This window comes from Chiloscyllium plagiosum, unplaced genomic scaffold, assembly GCF_037043375.1.
Source record: "Chiloscyllium plagiosum isolate Xiang-an unplaced genomic scaffold, Cpla_swu_hap1 HiC_scaffold_33, whole genome shotgun sequence".
Classification (NCBI taxonomy): Eukaryota; Metazoa; Chordata; class Chondrichthyes; order Orectolobiformes; family Hemiscylliidae; genus Chiloscyllium; species Chiloscyllium plagiosum.
This window is the reverse complement of record NW_028270171.1, coordinates 3213014-3234870: the sequence shown is the minus strand read 5'-3', so window position 1 is coordinate 3234870 and position 21857 is coordinate 3213014. Positions and strand designations below refer to the sequence as shown.

The 21857-nt window shown below is 48.1% G+C and overlaps 1 protein-coding gene across 1 annotated transcript in view; it reads left to right on the top strand.

Annotated features, from left to right (window-relative positions):
• The window catches only part of LOC148141183 (neuronal pentraxin-2-like), a 30428-nt gene extending 22504 nt beyond the window's left edge, over positions 1 to 7924 (top strand). The window contains 3 exon segments of the mRNA XM_043679458.2: positions 1733 to 1977; positions 3224 to 3403; positions 4637 to 7924. Coding sequence (XP_043535393.2) covers positions 1733 to 1977; positions 3224 to 3403; positions 4637 to 4870 — 659 coding nt within the window. The 3' untranslated portion in view covers positions 4871 to 7924.
• The last annotated feature ends 13933 nt before the right edge of the window (positions 7925 to 21857 follow it).

The window sequence follows — 21857 nt, the reverse complement described above, 5'->3', positions numbered from 1 at the left end:
AACTGATACATTACAGCTTTCTTGAATTAGAATGGACACTTTAGTGTCAACTGGTTCACAACAATGATTGTAATACGTTGACTAACACAAGAGAGATCATGGAGGAAAAGCTTATACTGAGAACATTGAGGGAGGTGTTGCAGACAACAGGGGGAAGTGCAGTTTTGAAGGAGGTTTTAAAAGGTGGAGATGAAGTTGATAAGAGTCGGGTTTAGGAGACAGCAAGGTAATTGTTACATAACTGATCTATCCTAAACTGCCTTGGTGCTGGAAAATAGGACAGAAACTTCCTTTAAAACCTTCTTCATCCCTATTACCCTCCAAGTATCCTGCACTCCTTCAACTTAGATTTCTTCTGCATCCCCCACTTCCTTCAAGCTAGCATTGATTGGAAGCTGGAGAGGTTCCGGGAGGGAATTCCAGACTTTAGAACCACAGGCAGCCGAAGACATAACCACTAATCACGGAGTCATTAAAATTGAGCATTTGAGACTGGCCAGAATTGCTGGTGTGCAAAAATCTTGGAGGGTCATAGGGTTGGAGGAGGTTATAGATGCAAGGTTGATGGGGGAGTCATTATTATCTATAGCATGTAAAGTGGGAAAAAAATCCAGTTGTTTCTGACAGGCTGGTATCCCAAGCCCTATCAATAATTAATACTGTAGTAATAAGTAATATTAAAGTTGTGCTTCCTCTGCTGAGAGTGAAAACTTTGGAGAATTATACTAGGGAAACCCACTACCTTAATGCAGTAACAGTAGCACACAATGAAGATGGAAAACATACAATAAATTCTCCCAAACAGTGATGTGACAAGGACCTGATAATCTGTTTTACTGATGCAGATTGAGAGAATGGTCAGGAAGCTGGTTACAAACCATTGCTCTGAGAAACATCAAAACTAGGAGCAGGAGGAGGCCATTCAGCCCTTCGAGCCTGTTCTGCCTTTCAGTATGATCATGGGCGATCATCCAACTGCCTTTTTCTGATTCCAGAGTTTAGATCAGAGTGGTGCTGGAAAAGCACAGCAGATCAGGCAGCATCCAAAGAGCAGGAAAATCAACGTTTCAGGAATTCCTGATGAAGGGCTTTTGCCCGAAACATTGATTTTCCTGCTCCTCGGATGCTGCCTGACCTGCTGTGCTTTCCAGCACCACTCTAATCTAGACTCTGGTTTCCAGCATCTGCAATCCTCACTTCTGCCTTTTTCTGATTCCACTCCACATTCTTTGAGCTTTTTAGCCTAAGAACTATATCTAACTCCTTCTTGAAAACATTCAGCATATTGACCTTAATTGCCAATTGTGGCAGAGAATTCCACAGGCTTACCACTCTCTGGGTGAAGAAATGTCTCCTCATTTCAGTCCTAAAAGGCTTATCCTTTATCCTGAGACTTTGAGACAGAGTCATACAGCACAGAAGTAGACCCTTTGATCCAACAATTAATGCTGAACATAATCCCAAACTCGACTAGCCCCACCTGCCCGCTCCTGGTCCATATCCCTCCACACCTTTCCTATTCATGTGCCTTTTCTTTCAACTGGGAGGGCTGAAGGGCCTTGGTTTTACAATTTAATTGAAAGACAGCAACTCAGACAACACAGCAGTCCTTCAGTACTGCATTGGGATGGAAGCTTAGATTGTTGAGCTAAAGTCTCCAAAGTGGGACTCTGAACACTGGGCAAGTGATTGTAGAGGCTTAAAGTAAACCATTTAAAATTCTTCGTAACAGAAACTGCTGTCTATAAGTTGCAAGAAGGTTACAAAATCTCATTCCCGGTGAGAACGAACTACATGTATGCACGAATGAAGCAGAGCCTGCCAGAGCTTTATACACTGACTGTCTGCCTGTGGCTGAAGTCTAAGGCCACTGTGGGCATTGGAACCCCATTCTCATACGCAGTTCCTGGGCAGGCGAATGAACTGGTTTTACTTGAGTGGGGCAAGAATCCTATCGAGCTGCTGATCAATGACAAGGTAAGTGTTCATTTATTTGGCAATTGCGTTAATTAACTAAAGGTTGCAGTTGACAGAGAGTCTGAGCTGAGCCACTGCCAGGGGAACGATTGATTTGATCTCCGTTGACTCAGCAGGGAGAAGCAAATAATGGTTCATGCTCCTGAAATTAACTTTTCACAACATCACAAGAGAATTACAAGTGAATTAGACCATTGGATTCATTTTATTTCATCCACCTCAAGAAAATCACATGTTTAGATTATTGACCGTTGGGGATATTGACACGTATTGGGGTGATGGCTATTTACTGGGGAGATTGCAGTGTGTTGAGGGGGTTTCTGTCTATTAGAGGGATTTTGTTTATAAGATGATTGTTATATATTGAGGTGATTGATGTTTATTAGGAATTATAAAAGCAAAACACTATGGAAGCTGAAGGCATGAAATAAAACTAGAGAGTTCTGGAGAAAGTGGCAGCATCATTTGGAGAGAGAAATAGGAGTAACATTATCAGTCTGATATGACTTTTCCTCAGAACTGAAAAGGGCTGGAAAATGGTGGTTTTTATATCGTGAGGGAGGAGGAGCAAGTGGAACAGATTGCGAAGGCACCCAGAGGAAAAGATAAAGGGGCACTAATGGTGGTAAAGAAGAGATAGAGATGTAAAATGAATGTAAATGAATAGATGAAATGGAAAGAAATGGATTCGCTTTCCTGGGAGCAAAGTTAGCAAGACCCAAAGCAGACACCACGAGGTGAGGGTGGGAGGATGTAAAGAAAATGGTTATGCTCTGAAATTATGGAATTCAACATTATGTCCTTGAGGCTGTAAGGTGTCCAAACAGAAAATGATCTTTTGTTCCTCTAGTTTATTCAGGAGGTTTTTATAGTAAATTGGTAGTATCCCTGCCTCTGAGCCAGGTTCAAGTCCCACTCTAGGATTAAATGACCAAGGAAAGTGCATTCACAATGTGGTCAAACAGGTTAAGAATCAGTCTGTAACTATCAATGACCAGATGGTGAGAACAGAGGAAATTCCTGGTCAGATATGCTTGATACAGAGTGGTGTCCCTCAAGCTTTGGCCTCTGGTGATCTGCTCTGGGAAAACTAGCCCTGGAAATATATAGAAGCACATGCTTTGTCTGCCTTAAAATTGATTAGATATGTGAAACATAGAAGGAGCCCTCTATGGGGAGATTTCTGTTTGCTAGGGCAAATTCTGCACTCCAGCAAAGAAGGATATAATAATTGCTATGTTTGTAGGTGACCCGCCTCCCTTTGGAGATTAAAGATGGAGAATGGCATCATGTATGCATTACTTGGACAACCAGGGATGGTGTGTGGGAGGCATACCAAGATGGCAAGCAGCAAGGATTGGGGGATAATCTGGCTCCTTGGCACCCGATCAAGCCAGGCGGGACTCTAGTCCTTGGGCAGGAGCAGGTGGGTACAAGGAAACTCCTCAATATCTCAGCATCAAGAGGTGAAGTGTGACAATGGTGGAATGACGATGAGTGACATGAATCTCCAGTTTTCTGTCTTATTGCCTGTTTTTGACTCTATTTGACCTGCTGGGTTTGACCAATGTTACACTTGTGAGTGGAAAATCTCAGCCACTTACAGTAGGACTGAGATTTGCAAACCTTAACAGAGATATTGTATACAAAGACATTAATGAATTGGTCAGTCCAGCTTGCCCGTTCTCCGACAACCAACATCATACTCTAAAGAGAAAATGAGGTCTGCAGATGCTGGAGATCAGAGATGGAAATGTGTTGCTGGAGAAGCGCAGCAGGTCAGGCAGCATCTAGGGAACAGGAGAATCGACGTTTCGGGCACTAGCCTTTCCTGAAGAAGGGCTAATGCCCGAAACGTCGATTCTCCTGTTCCCTAGATGCTGCCTGACCTGCTGCGCTTCTCCAGCAACACATTTCCATCTCAACATCATACTCTAATTGCTGTTACACCTTGTTGTTACAAGACTTACTATTGGAAAAGAAATCAGCTTAATCAGCTAACTACAGACCTAAGTACAAACTCAGTCATTGGTATAAACAGTAACCCTCAAAACTATGAAAATAATAATAACAGTCCAATAGTAACAACAACTGGAGGGAATGAGCAACTCTCCCATTCCCTCCAGTTCCTTACCCCTCCCCTCCCTCCTTCTGTCTACTTTGTACTCCCTTTCTCACCCCTCCCTCCCATATCTCCTCCTCCACTCTCCAAGTCTTCCTCCATCCCCATTCCTTTCCTATCCCCATCTCCGCTTTCCTAACAACTTCCCTTTCACACACCTCTTCATCTACCCAGCCCTCACCTTGCTCCCTCTCTTTCCTCTCTCCCTCCACCTTCTTCACCCTTTCTCTCAGTGTGTGATCAAATGCAATCCAAAAGTAAGACATTTTGCACACTTACTGTAACTAATTGCTGAGAGCTAAAGGGGCAGAATGGCCTGCTGTCTCTCTTGATGTGAGTAATGAGCAAAATCCTTCTCTTGGCCCTAGCCAAGCCCTGATGTGACTCAGCCACACCTGGAACACTGTAGTGCTGTTGGTGAAAGCCCCTATGCTCCATGTTACATTGCTCTAACTAACTATCCCACGCTCTGTGTCTATATTCCACATCAAACTGGTCAAGATGTTGGTATGATTGCACCTTTGTTCCACTTTGCAGGATGTGGCTGGGGGAAGTTTTGATGCTACACAAGCTTTTGTTGGGGAGTTGGCAGAATTCAACGTATGGGACCGGATTCTAACTCCAGTGGAGATCCAGAGCATTGCCAACTGCTCCACCAGCTCCATGGGCAACATCATCTCATGGGAGGGCAGCAGCACCGAGCTGTTTGGGGGGGCTACAAAGTGGCCCTTCCAGAGATGTCGTGAGAATAAAGACTCAGAGCAGGATTAACAGTTGGTCCCTGGCCTGCACTTCACTGAGCGAGACATGGACCAAAACAGCTTTCTGCTATCTTTGCCATTCCTTCAATTTGCTACAGGTACCTACAGGGGACAGAGAGCCGGTGACCCTGGGGCTGAATTAGTCTCTGAGTGGCTGTGAAAACATTGTTCAGTGCTAACAGGAATTCTGTTAAAAACAAAAACCCTAAATCGGCAGGATTGAGAGTGAAACGGTCGATATCCCGGGAAGCCCAACCCAAAGCCCTGACACACGGACACCTTCCTCATTACAGTTTGTGCACCATGTGGTTTCCCTGCTGGAGCTCAGGATGAATGCCCTGAGTGTTTGTTCTGAGAACAAGCCTCTGTAGGCAGCATGGTAGACCATTCCAATGTAGATAGCAGTGGATCTAGCTCCCATATGGATCATTTGGTTAGGGGAAGGGAAAATAGATGAGGTTTCTCCCCCCTGACACCAGAGGTGATTCTCACTCTCTGAATCAGATCATTCCAGTTCCTCTCTCAACCTTCCACCGATTCTTTTATGTTAAAAGGAAATTTTCTGTTTCTGGTTTGTCAATAATTCACAACCTAGCGGAATATCCCACCGTCCTCCCCTTTCCCTGATCTCACGATCTCGCACGGTTGAACTTTCTGCTTTTGCCCTGCTCAGGTGCATGTGGAGCCGGGGTCTCTGACTAGCCCAGGACAGGAACTCCTAATCGTTTTGTTGTTGTCAATCCTCTGATAAACTCTGGACTGATCCAGGAGTGTCTGAATCCTGCTCCTGCAGAAAGTTCTCCTCAATAGCCAAAGTAAAACCCCAGCCCTCACTGTGCACAATTCACTCTGTCCCCTTCGGTTCCCAATGTTTCCGGAAACTGTTCTGTCATTTCAAACTTTGATGTTAAATGGCCAACACTGTGGAATATTAGTGACCTAGAACTCCTGCTGGGGCCAATAAAACAGGGAGAAAACTGATAAACGACTGCAGGTTCTGGAGATCTGAAATAAAAACCAGAAGTGCTGGAGAAACTCAGAAAGTCTGGCAGCATATGTATGGAGAGAAACAGGGTTAACATTTCGAGTCTGATCAAGCCTTCTTTGGAACTGATGCTGCTCGATCTGTTGAGTTTTCCAGCAAGTTCAGTTTTTATTCCAATAAAACAGGGTTACATGTGAGCTCTCCAAACCAGCCAGGACTCATTGCAGTATAGACCTGGGGATATACTGAGGATAGGATGGAGGAGGTGGTCACTATCACTGCGATTTATCACCGGCTTGTTTTCTGTGGCCTTTATTTTTGCTGATATCACAATTGTTGCCAAAGTTTTAACAGTTGCAAATATTTAAGTGATGTTTGGTTTGAACAGCTGTGGGGTGTGGTGGAGCAACCACATAAATGTCTTAATAAAAGCAAATTATTGTGGATGTTGGAATGTCTTGTTCAGAGACTTGATCCCCACAAAGGATTATCTGCCTCATGAACTGGCTGAGGTGGCATCAGAACACAGGAGAGCAGTATAAACACCTGCAAATCAGGAGCAATAGAAGGCCACTCAACTGTTATTCAATAAGATCATGACAGGTCTGACATTAATTTCAAATCCACATTCTGACCGATTCCCGATAACCTTTCAGCCCCTTGTCACATATGAATCTACTTACCTCTACCTGCATCCTCCCTGACATGTCTTGGTGGCTGTAATTCACCCTCCAGCTCAGAAAGTCACTGTGCTGGTACCCGGTGTCAGAAAGCAGTAATGACTGCCAGTTGATATCAGCCTGAGCTTTTAGACTGTGCCACTCACACACTGAACATTAACGCACATTCGCACTAAGAATCACAACATTTCTCTGGTGGACAAGGAGGTTGTTCAGCCCATCAGGTTGCACCAACTCTTTGAGCATTTTGATTTAATGCCAATTTCCCGCCTTTTCCCTAATACCTTCCATGCTGTTTCGATTTAAATAACCATCCGATGCCTCCTTGAATGCCTCTGTTGAACCTTCCTCCATCACATGTCAAGGCAATGCATTGCAGTCTCTCTGATTGGTTGTGCACAGAACTGGGCAGTTTAGAGGGAACTCTGACCTGACCCACTTAGTGTGAAAATGTTTTTCTTTACTTTGCCTTAGCTTTTTATACAAAACCTTTTTAAACTATGCCCTCTTGCCCTTGATTCTCCTCTGAACTGGACCAGTTTCTCTGTCTCCACTCTGTCCAGATTGCTGATGATTTTTAAAATGTCTTTCAGATCTCCACTTAGCCTTCTCTCTAAATTAAACAGATCCAAATTCTCCAATCTCTCAGTATAAGAGCCGTAACAAGTATAGCCCTAACCATGAACCACAGCTTGACCCTCAGAGACAATGATTCAACATTGATGCCATCAATAGTTAATACAAGCTTGCCATCTCTGACTGGGTTCATACCTGGAGATTTGATCATTTTAAATGCCCTTTTCTCCTCTCACTTCTAACATTGTTCGAATGAGCAAAAATATTTCAAACAAAGCTCTGTTAAGGTACCTCTCTGATTTCTCTGCTGAGTGTCTCCTGCAATCAGTGTTCTGGAGATGAATCTACAATCACAGGAGAGCTCAGGGCAATCCTAGGGAGATGGTAATCCTTGACTGATGTCACTCTGCCAATTAAAGAGGCCGATAACAAGCTAGGGAGGAACATGTTAAGCAACTGTCTGTTTGCCAAACTCACTGGCAGTAGTTCGTAGCCTGATGCTTGTAAATGACACAATGTGTGAATTTCCAGCATTTTTCTGTTGAATAAAGTAAATGTGTCTTGTCAGCATGTGTTCATCTGTGGATCATTGATTGTGACATGATAATTGCAAGGAAACTCATACTCAGTGCACTCAGTCCTGCTCAGAGTGTGAGAATTTACATCAGTTATTCATGTTTCTCAGTAGCAGATGCTGAACATTGGTGATCTGTCGATGCTTTTTTAAATGATAACTTGTTCAAATCTTTTAATACTGTGAGGTAATTTGTGGTGTTTTATTATCAATTCTGTTACATCCTGAACCATTAAAAGAGCTGAAGATACAATAGCAACATGTCGTGTTTATTTGCAAATCCCAGATATCTCTGTTGTCCAGCTTTCAACAGAACTTCTCCAAACGTTAATCTAAATCATTGCCAAGACACTATAGACGTTTCTTTATGTAGTCATGGAAATGGGATGTGACTGACAAGGCCAATGTTGGTTGTTCATTCTCAAATGCTCCCTGAGATGGTGGGACTAGCTTCTTCATAAAGTTCTGCATTTCATTTATTGTGGGTCCACCACTGTGCTCTGAGGAAGGCAGTTCCAAGATTTAACCCATTGACAGTGAAGGCACAGCAATATAGTTACAAGTCATGATGAAGTGACTTATAGCATTGACACTTTTTAGAGCTAACTTAGACCCAGAGTTTTAGAACAATCCCACCTTCCTGCACACCACCTATAACCCGCAGCTTATAGCACTCAAAGTGCAGATTCAAGTTTTTTTTGAAAGAGTTTAGGGTCTCTGCCTCCACTATCAACTCAAGCAGCGAATTCCAGACACCCACCAACCTCTGCATAAAAAGTTGTTTTCCTCACATACCTTCCAATCCTTTTGCCACTTTGCTTGAATCGATGACCCTGGTTTTTGATCTCTCTCTCTGCCAAGGGAACCAGGTTCCTCCTGTCTACTCTATCTCTACTCCTCACAATTTTGTTACTTCAATCATGTCACCCCTCAACCATCTCTGTTCTAAGGAAAACAACTCCAAACTCCCTAACCTCGCCTGCTTAGCTACAATTCTCCAGCCCTGGTGACATTCCATTTAATCTTCTCCGCACTCTCTCCAGATCAATTACATCCTTCCTGTGATGTGGTGACCAAAATCGCACACAATATTCCACTGTGGCCTCACTACAATAACTGGTAACTTCTGCCTCATCAATTTCACAAATGCTTCACTTCAAGAAAGACAACTGTATTAATGGGACAGAAAACTCGGAAAGGCATCATGCTGTAAGGTTGAGTGAAATAAGGGTTGATGGGAAGGGTGAGAGCAGTAACAAATTAAAAATACTATACATGAATGCACGAAACATTAGACATAAGATGGATGGGCTTGAGGCTCTTTTGGAAATTGGCAGATACGATATTGTGGGGATAACTGAGACGTGGCTTCAGGTGGACAGCGCCTGGGAAATGAATATTCAAGGATACACGTGCTATCGTAAGGACAGACTGACGGGCAGAGGGGGTGGGGTGGCCTTGTTGGTAAGGGACGATATTCAGTCCCTTGCGTGGGGGGACCTAGAGTCAGGAGATGTAGAGTCAGTGTGGATAGAGCTTTGAAATACTAAGGGTAAAAAGACCCTCTTGGGAGTCATCTACAGGCCCCCAAACAGTAGTCTGGAGGTCGGATGTAAGTTAAATCAGGAGCTGAAATTGGCCTGTCGCAAAGATGTCACTACAGTTGTTATGGGGGATTTTAACATGCAGGTAGACTGGGAAAATCAGGATGGTATTGGGCCTCAAGAAAGAGACTTTGTGGAGTGCCTCAGAGATGGATTCTTAGAGCAGCTGGTGCTGGAGCCGACCAGGGAGAAGGCAATTCTGGATCTGGTATTGTGTAATGAACCAGAATTGGTCAGAGACCTCGAAGTGAAGGAGCTATTGGGAAGTAGTGACCATAATACAATAAGCTTCAATCTGCAATTTGAGAGGGAGAGGGTACAGTCGGAAGTGACAGTACTTCTGTTAAATAAAGGGAATTATGGAGCTATGAGGGAGGAGCTGGCCAAAGTTCAATGGTGCAATACCTTAGCAGGGATGACCGTGGACGAACAATGGTGGATATTTCTGTGTATAATGCAGAAGTTGCAGGATCAATTCATTCCTAAAAGGAAGAAAAGTCCCAGGAGGAGGCATGGGCGGCCGTGGCTGACGAGGGAAGTAAAGAAATATATAAAGTTAAAAGAGAAAAAGTATAACATAGCTAAGATAAGTGGGAAAACTGAGGACTGGGAAGCTTTTAAAGAGCAACAGAGGATTACTAAGAAGGAAATATGCAGAGGAAAATGAGGTACGAAGGTAAACTGGCCAAGAATATTAAGGAGGATAGTAAAAGCTTTTTTAGGTATGTGCAAGGCAAAAAAATGGTTAGGACAAAAATTGGGCCCTTGAAGACAGAAACAGGGGAATATATTACTAGGAACAAAGAAATGGCAGAGGAATTAAATGGGTACTTCAGATCTGTGTCCACTTGGGAAGACACAAGCAATCTCCCTGAGGTAACAGTGGCTGAAGGACCTGAACTTAAGGGAATTTATATTTGCCAGGATTTGGTGTTGGAGAGACTGTTAGGTCTGAAGGTTGATAAGTCTCCGGGGCCTGATGGTCTGCGTCCTAGGGTACAGAAGGAGGTGGCTCGGGAAATCGTGGATGCGTTGGTGATTATTTTCCAGAGTTCAATAGATTCGGGGTCGGTTCCTGAGGATTGGAGGGTGGCTAATGTTATACCATTTTTTAAGAAAGGTGGGCGAGAGAAAGCAGGAAATTATAGACCAGTTAGTCTGACCTCAGTGGTGGGAAAGATGCTGGAGTCTATTATAAAGGATGAAATTACTGCACATCTGGATAGTAGTAACAGGATAGGACAGAGTCAGCATGGATTTATGAAGGGGAAATCATGCTTGACTAATCTTCTGGAATTTTTTGAGGATGTAACTATGAAGTTGGATGAGGGAAATCCAGTAGATGTAGTGTATCTGGACTTTCAGAAAGCTTTTGATAAAGTCCCACACAGGAGGTTAGTGAGTAAAATTAGGGTGCACGGTATTGGGGGCAAAGTACTAGATTGGATTGAAAATTGGTTGGCTAATAGGAAACAAAGGGTAGTGATAAACGGTTCCATTTCAGAATGGCAGGCAGTGACCAGTGGGGTACTGCAGGGATCCGTGCTGGGACCGCAGCTTTTTACAATATATATGTTAATAATATAGAAGATGGTATCAGCAATAACATTAGCAAATTTGCTGATGATACAAAGCTGGGTGGCAGGGTGAAAAGTGATGAGGATGTTAGGAGATTACAGGGTGACCTGGACAAGTTAGGTGAGTGGGCAGATGCATGGCAGATGCAGTTTAATGTGGATAAATGTATGGTTATCCACTTTGGTAGCAAGAACAGGAAGGCAGACTACTACCTCAATGGAATCAATTTATGTAAAGGGGCAGTACAGAGAGATCTGGGTGTTCTTGTACACCAGTCAATGAAGGCAAGCATGCAGGTACAGCAGGTAGTGAAGAAGGCTAATAGCATGCTGGCCTTCATAACAAGAGGAATTGAGTATAGAAGCAAAGAGGTGCTTCTGCAGCTGTACAGGGCCCTGGTGAGACCACACCTGGAGTACTGTGTGCAGTTCTGGTCTCCAAATTTGAGAAAAGACATTCTGGCTATTGAGGGAATGCAGCGTAGGTTCACGAGGTCAATTCCTGGAATGGCAGGATTACCTTACACTGAAAGACTGAAGCGACTGGGCTTGTATACCCTTGAGTTTCGAAGATTGAGAGGGGATCTGATTGAGATGTATAAGATTATGAAAGGATTGGACACTCTGGCAGTAGGAAACATGTTTCCGCTGATGGGTGAGTGCCGAACCAGAGGACACCACTTAAAAATACGGGGTAGACCATTTAGGACAGAGCTCAGGAGAAACTTCTTCACCCAGAGAGTGGTGGTTGTGTGGAATGCTCTGCCCCAGAGGGCAGTGGAGGCCCACTCCCTGGATTCATTTAAGAAGGAGTTGGATAGAGCTCTCAAAGATAGTGGAATCAAGGGTTATGGAGATAAGGCAGGAACAGGATACTGATTAGGAATGATCAGCCATGATTATATTGAATGGCGGTGCAGGCTCGAAGGGCTGAATGGCCCACTCCTGCACCTATTGTCTATTGTTTATTGTCTATTGTTTTTGGGTTTTGTAAGAAATGTTGCCATTCTCCGAATAGCTGGCTTAATTTTAATAAACCTTCATTATGCTCGAACATACAGATATTTTAAGGGTCTGGGTGTTTTCTCTTTATAAAGTACACTTCCCCACTTCATGAGAGGCATGGATACAGCGAATAGCCAAATTCCCCAGGATAGCGGAGTCCAAAATTACAGGGTATAGTATTAAGGTGAGAGGGAAAGATTTAAAAGGGACCTAAGGGGCAACTTTTTCACATGGTGGGTGGTATCTGTCTGGAATGAGCTGCCAGAGGAAGTGGTGGAGGCTGGTACAATTACAACATTTAAAAGGCATTTGGATGGGTATATGAATAGGAAAGGTTTAGAGGGATATGGGCCAAGTGCTGGCAAGTGGGACTAGATTAGGTTGGGATATCTGGTCGGCATGGACGAGTTGGACTGAAGGGTCCGTGTCTGTGTTGTACATCTTTATGACTCTGATGCATTTTAAGTAGATAAGTACACTGCTGTGTCAAAAACTATTGGAAGACGTAAAACCAATCAAATAGAATCCAGTTTGATGTTATTTATAACCATTTAAAAATATCTAAGAACATACAAGAATATCTAAGAATAGAATATCTATCAAGATTTAAAGTAGAGTTTTAACTTAAAGCCCTGAGCAAGTGGGATATCTTCTAAGGAGATAATAGAGTTAGCGAAGTATTATTGGTGTGTTTGTAATACTTCTGAAATTTCAGTAAAAGGGCTTTGTTTGTCTATTATTTTGATTCCCTCTGCTTTCCAAATGTACATGTCAACCCTCTAGATAGGTCCCTCCCATTTTATGTGATTGTGTATCATTTTTAAAATTACTCCTTAATTATTAATGAAGGTTCTTTGCTGAACTTGTGAGCTTTTATCTAGTCAATTTATTTGTGATGTTTCATATTCCTTTCAGCTCTCCCTTATTCTTTCAACCTTAAAATAATCCTTTGTTAAATGTTTACCAGTAAAGATGTTTCATTTTCATCACTAGATATTCATTTTTATCTCTCCCTATTCCTTCAATCTTAAAAGAATTCTTCATTAAACATTTATCAGTAGGGATATTTCATTTTTCTGACTTTTTGAGTATTGGCTTATCCTGGTTTCTGATGGTACTGACACAATAAGGATCTTGGGCACTCCTAACAATCAGATGGTTCCAGTATTTCTTCTGTGATTAACATTTTACATTCATGCCTATGTGTAATGTTGCAGACTCCCTTTTTAGTGAGTAAACAAGAATTGTTGTTCTTTGTGCTGAACATTAATTTATTTTATAACATCTGTGTGTTGTCTCCATGTCTCCTTTCCCTGCTAACTAGAATGGAGTTAACTCCTACATAAATCTTTAAATGTTTTTAAAACGTATGTTGTTCTACCTGATTAGTCTTACTTATTTTTCAATCAAATCTATATTTCTAACCAGACATTGTTGGAAGGATGTTCTGTGGGTTGGAGGGGAACTTGCAGATGCTCCCTTGTCCTTACAGATTGTAGGTTTGGAAGGTGCTGTCCCAGAAACACTAACCTACTACTATAGCATTTTATTAAAATCCCTTGCCACACTGGAGGAGGTAATTTGTGGAATTTGCAATTCCCAGTCTCTCATCAATGAAATTAAAAATTCATCAGGCTCACATCTTAGCCTAGTAAGGTCACCTACCTCAGGCTACAGAACGGTATAAACCATGATCCCTTTGCTGTGTCCTTGATGTCTGGCTCCTTGTACACAACTCAAAGGAAACCACACTCTGGCCCCAGCAGGGTTTCAGCATATTCTCCACTTTGGCTATAAGACATAAAAAAGTAATGTCACTCCAAAGGTAAACTGTGTCAGCTTTGGTTCAGTAACTAGCTGCTCACCTCCCAGTCCAAATGTTGCTCGAAACCAGAGACTTGATCACAAAGTCCAAGCCACTGGCTGTACTAAGGGAGTGTTGAACTACTGAAGGAGCATCTTTCAGATGAGATGTAAAATTGAGACCTTTCTGCTCCCTCAGGTAGGACATTAGAAAACCCCATGGCATTATTTTGAAGATGAGTAATCCCCGTGTTCTAACCCATGTTTATGTTTCAATTGATATGACTAAAAACAGATTATCCGTCATTTATTACATTTTTCTTTGTGGGAACTAGTTGTACCTGTATTTCCTACATTATAACAGTGACTAAATTAGCTTTTGTGATTTCCCAATGATGTGGAACATGTGATAAAAAGGCACAAATTTCTCTTGTTGCTCAGAGCTACAAGACTGGTCTTTAGTGGTTGATTCTAACACTGGGTGAGAAACCGGGGGAGGAATGGGCATGGAAATGAAGCGGGTGTGCTGTTGGAATGAGCTGGAAGCAGTGGACCCCTCCTTGATGGGTTGATTGAGGAGGAGCAGCAGCTCAATCTTGGGCTGCCCAGCAGGGTCTCTATCTGTCCAAATGGACTTCCCATTGAGATCCTTCTGGTTCACTAGCTGCTGACAATGCCACAGTCATGATGCTGAGACTGTGGGATATTTGAATACTTATCAATTGAAAGCTGAAGTTATTATCCAGCTAGAGAAACATAATCGGAGGTTTGTGTATGATTTTGTGAAGGAGATCACATACGCAGAGAGATCTCATGGTAATGAGGAGTGTAGTTTCCATTTCTAATTCCAATAACCTAAGGACCACTTAGCAGCAGACATCATTAGCTTGATCACACAAGCCTCAGACAAGCGACTCCATCTGGAGTCCTTCGGGGTGTTTAACATTTGCAGTCGAGGGAGCTGCATTAATTTTTCCTCATTTGCGACTGTAATTTGTGATGCTATTTAAATAAGAACAGGCTGAAGATTAATAACTCTTCAACTACTGCTATTTCACTTCCAAACAATTTCCATTTTATATCTTTGTCCTTTTAAACATACATAAAATTGTAAGAGATGCTCTGCTGACAGATTGATCACTGTGCCAATGGTCAGGTATCGCTGGATGCCATTGTTACAGAAGAGGTTGCCTCTGGATAGTTCCCATGCCTGTATTACAGTTTCGGTGACACCCACACTGTCACATCACAGCTGTGATGTCTAATTTAAAGCACTCAGCTTTCCAGCACCATTTGTGACGTCTTCCTGTTTACATAATGCATCAATCCAGTCCAAGGCCATTCACACAATTGAGCACGATCAGGATGCAGCATGTCTCTCAATCTGAACCTGCAGATGATTGCATTGAAGAGTCTCCTATTCTCCTGAATTTTGCTGGTGAAAAAAGGTCGATGCCAATTGTCTCTGCCTTTATTTAACAGGTAAGCTGGACAGGAGAACTCAGAGAAGGAAAGGGATTTGTTATTCATGAGATGACTGAAGGTAGAAAAGGGTTTCTGTCATTTAGCTCCAATCATAAGGCAGCTTTAAAAGTTTTATTTAATGGAGAACACTGCAGAGAAACAGTCCATTCAGTCCACCAGTCACTGATAGTTGTGCAGATCTTGCGCAAGTCCTTTTCACTCCATGTCATCACTGTCAGCATTTCTTTCTATTCCTTTCTCCCTGATGTACTTATCCCAGTATTATAGAATAATGCAGCCCAGGAGGACATACAGCCCATCATGCCTGTGCTGAGCTTCCTAATTAGGTGCACTCTTTTCCCAGAGCCCTGTGTCATGATTGTAATGAGGTCAGTTAGGTGGACCTCATAGAGCATGATTTCCTTGATCGGAGCTGTTAATCTGGTCCAATCAGGGAGTTCTGGCTGACAGACAAAAAAGGAGTGTACCATGGGTTCTGGGGATAAAATAAGCACTACCGCACTTAGGTGGTAGTGTGGGGGTTAAAATAAAAAAAAATAAAAAAAGAAAAAAAAAATAATATAAAATAATAAAAAAAAATAAACGAAAAAAAAAATATAACCAGGAGAATTGGTGCACTTTGTGTCTTCCACTGTGTCTCACATCTGCACAGAAAAAAAAAAGAAGAAAAAAAAAAGGAGTGTACCATGGGTTCTGGGGATAAAATAAGCACTACCGCACTTAGGTGGTAGTGTGGGGGTTAAAATAAAAAAAAACACAGGATAGGAAAAAAAAGAGAAAAAAAAAATAACCAGGAGCACGCGGTGTCAAAAAAAACCAAAAAAAAACGGAGTGTTAAGGGCAGTGTTTGTCACTGGCCACCCGGGTGTTTTCCTATCTTCCTGGTGGTGGAATTTGAATAAAGATTCGTGCACTTTGTGTCTTTCACTGTGTCTCACCCCTGCACACACACACACCATGGGTGCTGGGGATAAAATAAGCAGTACTGCACTTAGGCGGTAGTGTGGGGGTTTTAAAAAACAAACAAACAGGGGATCTAACACAGCACTGCCCTTTTAAAAAAAAAGGAGTGTTAAGGGCAGTGTTTGTCACTGGCCACCCGGGTGTTCTCCTATCTTCCTGGTGGTGCAATTTGAATAAAGATTTGTACACTTTGTGTCTTTCACTGTGTCTCACCTCTGCACACACACACCATGGGTGCTGGGGGAAAAAATAAGCACTACCTCATTAGGTGGTAGTGTGGGGGTTAAATTATAAAAAAAAAGAAGAAAAAAAAAGAAAAATTAACAGGAGATTAAGAAAAGAAAAAAAAAAGGAGTGTTAAGGGCAGTGTTTGTCACTGGCCACCCGGGTGTTCTCCTATCTTCCTGGTGGTGCAATTTGAATAAAGATTCGTGCACTTTGTGTCTTTCACTGTGTCTCACACCTGCACACACACACCATGGGTGGTGGGGAAAAAAATAATAAGCACTACCACACTTAGGTGGTAGTGTGGGGGTTAAATAAAAAAGAAAAAGAAAAAAACCAAAAAACAAAAAAAAAAAAGGAGTGTTTCCCTCCAACTCTATTTTGATTTAGTCCCTACCCTCCCCTTCACTGTTTTTGATCACACAGCACTGCCCTCTGATGTGAAGGGCAGTGTTTGTCACTGGCCACTTGAGTGTTTGCGCAAGGACTCTCCTTGAAGGACTCTCCCTAGACCAGCTGCCCTACAGAGAGAGGAAGGAAGAAAGAGAAGGAGAAGGAGAAGGAGAAGGAGGAGAAGAGACCAGCACTCCCACTGCTGGTCTCTGGGACCCCACCGAGACCTGCCTCAGTTGTTGCTGCTTGGGGCCTACCTCACTGCTGCTGCCTGGGACTTACCTTGGGGCCCCTCCCAGGACCTCCACCACTGCCACTGCTGAAGGCCCACCTCCACTGCTGCTGCCTGGGACTCAATTTTGGGGCTGCCTGTGATTTGCCTTGGGGATCCTCCCCAACAGGTTTGCCCCCACCACTGCGACCAAGGGCCTGCCTCCCCACCTCATCACCCTGGGGGAAATCCGGTCGGGGGCCCAGCCGCTCCTGCTCGGTCTGAAAGACCCTGCCATAAGACACATCAACTCCTTCCGGTGCCAGGTCTTTATTTGCTTGGCCCGGGAGGAGGTCACCGAGGGTAATTTTACGGTCCTCCACGAGGGCGTGGCCTACCGCGCCTTCTGGACGGCGTGCAGTGCCACCTGTGCCACGAGGTGGGGCACATAAGGAAAAACTGCCCCACCCAGAAGGATGCCCAGCCCGCGCCAACAGCTGATGGTGATGCCGCCGCACACACACTCTCTCTCTCCCCCCCCCCCCCCACCCCTCCCCCGAAGCCAACACCTCCAGCCCCGGCACCGAAGCCAGAGGCTTGCAACGTTCCAGCCTCTGGCAGGGAGGGGGGTGAGCGTCCGGCCGGCCAGAAGGCGCCGAAAAAGACGCGGCGCGTCAGGTCTGCCCACGGGGAGACCACCCTATCCCCTTCCCCGGAACCTAGCCCACAACCTGCCCTGCCCCGGCACGACAATGCCCCTGCGGCCGTGCCAGCGTCGCCCCGGCGCGGGAACCCTGACCCTCAAACCCCCGAACCTGTACCTGACCCTGACACCACACCCACTCCCCACCCCGATGGAGAAACCCCTCGGGCTTTAACGCCGGACCCTGGTGCCGTGACACCTGGCCCGGGGGCGCCCGAGCCCGAGCCCTGCCCAACCCAGCCACACCCTGGCATTAACCTGGGGGGAACCACCGCTGGCCCACCTCCTGCGGCGACCGTGTCTCCGGGCCCCGGAGAGGGAACTGGGCCCCTGCCCCGCCCGCCCTCACCTGATAAACCGGGGGCGGGGTAGGAAGTGACATGGATGGCCCTCCCCACCCTGGCCACGCCCCCTGTCTTCCCCCAGCCGTTCGTATTCCTGGAAAGGCTGGGGGGAGGGACCCCGGGGCCCCATGACCACCGATGCGGGCGGGGAGGGGAAGGCCCATAAATCCCCCCCCCGGTCTCTCTGGGGAAGAGGCACCGGCCCTTAGAGGGGAGGGACTCTCCTGCAGCGCGCCGGCGTGAGTGAGTGAGTGAGTGAGTGAGTGAGTGAGTGAGTGAGTGAGTGAGTGAGTGAGTGAGGGGACTCTCCTCTGCTATTGCCTCACACAGGAAGGGAGAAAGAAGAAGAAGGAGAAAGGCAGGAGGTGGGAGCCTTTTTGGTCTGGCTCCTGGTCTTGGAGCTGCGGCCTAGGCCTCGCCACTGCAGGTCTCTGGGGCTCTGCCCGGACCTGTCTCGGCTGTTGCTGCTTGGGGCCTGCCTCCAATACAGCCTGGGACTTGCCTTGGGGCCCCTCGCGGGACCTCCACCGCTGCTGCTGTGGTCTGAGGCCTGCCTCCGCAACTGCTGCCTGGGACTCGGCTTGGGGCTGCCTGGGACTTGCCTTGGGGACCCTCCCCAACAGGTCTGCCCCCACCACTGCAACCGAGGGGACTTCCCAGGACTCGCCAGAGGCCTGCCTCCACCGCTGCTGCCTGGGACTCGCCTTGGGCCCATCTCCACCACTACTGCCTGGGACTCGACTTTGGGGCTGCCTGGGACTTGCCTCGGGGACTCTCCCCAACAGGTCTGCCCCCACCACTGCGACCGAGGGCTTACCTTGGACTCGCCCGAGGTCCGCTTCTGCCACCGCTGTCGCTGCCTGGGACTTGCCTTTGGCGACTCGCCTCGGGCCCCTCCACCACTGCTGCTACCAGGGGCCCACCTCCACCGCTGCCTGGGGCAGAAGTACAAAGCGGCAGAATATGGCGAGCCCCAAAGTCGCCGGGCCCAGCCGCACCTACGCCGGGGTAGCCGCTGCCTTGGGCCCGGCTCCCACAACCCCGGCTGCGACGTCGACCCCCTTCAGGCACCTGACCAAACGCCTGGGGGTCAAGGCCTATCCCCACCCCAACATGACCATCGAGGCCTGCAGCAAGGCCATGGCTAGTGTGGTCGGCCCACTGGCCATCGTCGCTGCGGCCCGCATGTACGGGAAGGCCGTATTTTTCCTGAGGACCGAGCAGGCGGTCCACCTGGCCGTGGAGAGGGGGCTCGCTGTGGGCGGGACACATTTGCCCGTCGACCCTCTGGAGGTTACGGCCCAGAGGGTCGTGATCTCTAACGTCCCGCCCTTCATTGCCAGCGAGCTCCTCCTCCCCCACCTCAACACCCTGGGGGAGATCCGGTCGGGTGTCCAGCCGCTCCTGCTCGGTCTGAAGGACCCTGCCCTCCGACACGTTTACTCCTTCCGGCGCCAGGTGTTCATTTGCCTGGCCCGGGAGGAGGTCACCGAGGGCTCATTTACTGTCCTCCATGAGGGCGCGGCCTATCGCGCCTTCTGGACGGCGGACGGCGTGCGGTGCCACCTGTGCCGCGAGGTAGGGCACATACGAAAAAACTGCCCCGCCCAGAAAGCCGCCCAGCCCACACCAATGGCTGACGGTGGTGCCGCCGCACCCACTCCCCCTCCCCCGAAGTCAACACCACAGGCCCCGGCACCGGAGGCTAAGCCAGAGGCTCCCAATGCTCCAGCCTCTGGCAGGGAGGGGGGTGAGCGTCCGGCAGGCCAGAAGGCGCAGAGAAAGACGCGACGCGTCAAGCCCGCCCATGGGGAGACCACCCTATCCCCTTCCCCGGAACCTAGCCCACGACCTACCCCGCCCCGGCACGACAATGCCCCTGCGGCCGTGCCAGCGTCGCCCCGGCGCGGGACCCCTGACCCTCAAACCCCCGAACCTGTACCTGACCCTGACCCCAATGACACTACACCCACTCCCCACCCCGATGGAGAAACCCCTCGGGCTTTAACACCTGGCCCGGGGGCCCCCGAGCCCGAGCCCTGCCCAACCCAGCCACGCCCTGGCACTAACCTGGGGGAGGCCACCGCTGTTCCGCCTCCTGCAACGGCCGTGTCTCCGGGCCCCGGAGAGGGAACTAGGCCCCTGCCCCGCCCACCCTCACCTGATAAACCGGGGGTGGGGAAGGAAGTGACACGGCTGGCCCTCCCCACCCTGGCCACGCCCCCTGTCTTCCCCCAGCCATTCGTATTCCGGGAAAGGCTGGGGGGAGGGACCCCGGGCCCCATGACCACCGAGGCGGGCGGGGAGGGGAAGGCCCAGAAATCCCCCCCGGTCTCTCTGGGGAAGAGGCACCGGCCCTTGGAGGGGAGGGACTCTCCTGCAGCGCGCCGGCGGCGCTGCCCCTCTCCGGGGGACGAGCCAACGGTGCCCCTCGACTGTCCCGCACCGCGGCCCGACTCGCCCAAACCCCTGGGGGCTACAGCAGGGCCTCCTGCTGCCTTGACTCCTCCGGCCCCTGGGGAGGACCTCGATGACCACGAGGGCCGTGGTGCGGGCGACGACGGAGGACCCTCTGCTGGGTCGTCGAGCGGTGGAGGGGAGGAGGGTGTTATCCTCGCTCCTCCCTCCCAGACTGTTTTTCCGGGGGCCTTGGCCCTGGGGGATGACCTTTTCCTGGGGGATGACCTTTTCCCCGAGGAGCCAGGCGTCCCGGTGTCGGGAGAGGAGCGGGGCCCCGAGCCTCTGCCGCCCGACGACCCGAACTCGGGGCGTTCCGGGAAGGGGTGCGTCGAGGAAGGTACCGCCGGTGACCCTGGGGGTGGGGTCGCCGGGGGTTTGAGGCCGGTTGGCGGCGCCGGACCAGCCCCCATCCTCTCGGTGGGGGAGGGGTCGGTGACCGAGGGCGACCTCCCGGAGGAGGGTTCGGGATCGGTGGCGGACACCGGGGACGACGCGGACTCCGTCTGCAGTGACTTTTTTGAGTCCCGGGTGCCCCCCACCGATCTCTCCCTCATCCCCCTCGAGGAACTCCGGGAATTTGTCGAGGAAACTCGGAGTCGCCGGGATAGAGCCCAACTGGCGCTCGACCGCTGGAGCTCTTTTGAGAAAGTTTACTGGTCGGCCCTCGCTGCCCGCCAGGCGCCTGGGCTCGATGTCAATGAGCGAAAGCGAGTCAGGAACTTCCTGGGAGCACTCCTGGTGAGGGCGAGGGACTTCAGTGCCCCTCCCTCGTCCTCCCTGTAAATATATACACGGGTTTGTTAATTGTACTGGTGGTGGTTGCACAACGCTTCCGACATGGAGACAACTATAGCCAGCCTCAACATCAACGGCAGCAGGGAGTCGCAGCGCAGATTCCAGACCCTCTCGGTCCTTCGGGACGGGAGGTATGCGGTGTGCTTCCTGCAAGAAACCCACACTACCCCGGGAGACGAAGCCACCTGGCTCCTGGAGTGGCGAGGGGGGGTCTACATGAGTCACCTCACCCGCAGATCTGGCGGGGTGGCTATCCTGTTGGCCCCGCATTTTCAGCCGGAGATCTTGGGGGTCAGGGAGCCAGTGCCAGGCCGTTTGCTTCACCTGACGGTTCGGCTGGGGGGCGCGGTGCTTCACTTGGTGAACGTCTACGCTCCCCCGGCCGGGCCGAGGCAAGCGAGCTTCTTCCAAGAAGTGTCCGCTCATCTCGCTTCCATCGACGAGGGCCAGTGCGTCGTCCTCGGGGGAGATTTTAATTGCGTCCTCGAGGGCAGGGACCACGGCGGTGCCCGCACTGACCGCGCGTCAGGGAAGAGGTTGGGGGACTTGGTCAAGTCCTTCGACCTGGTGGACGTCTGGCGGAATCTCCATCCCGACTCCATCGCCTTCACCTT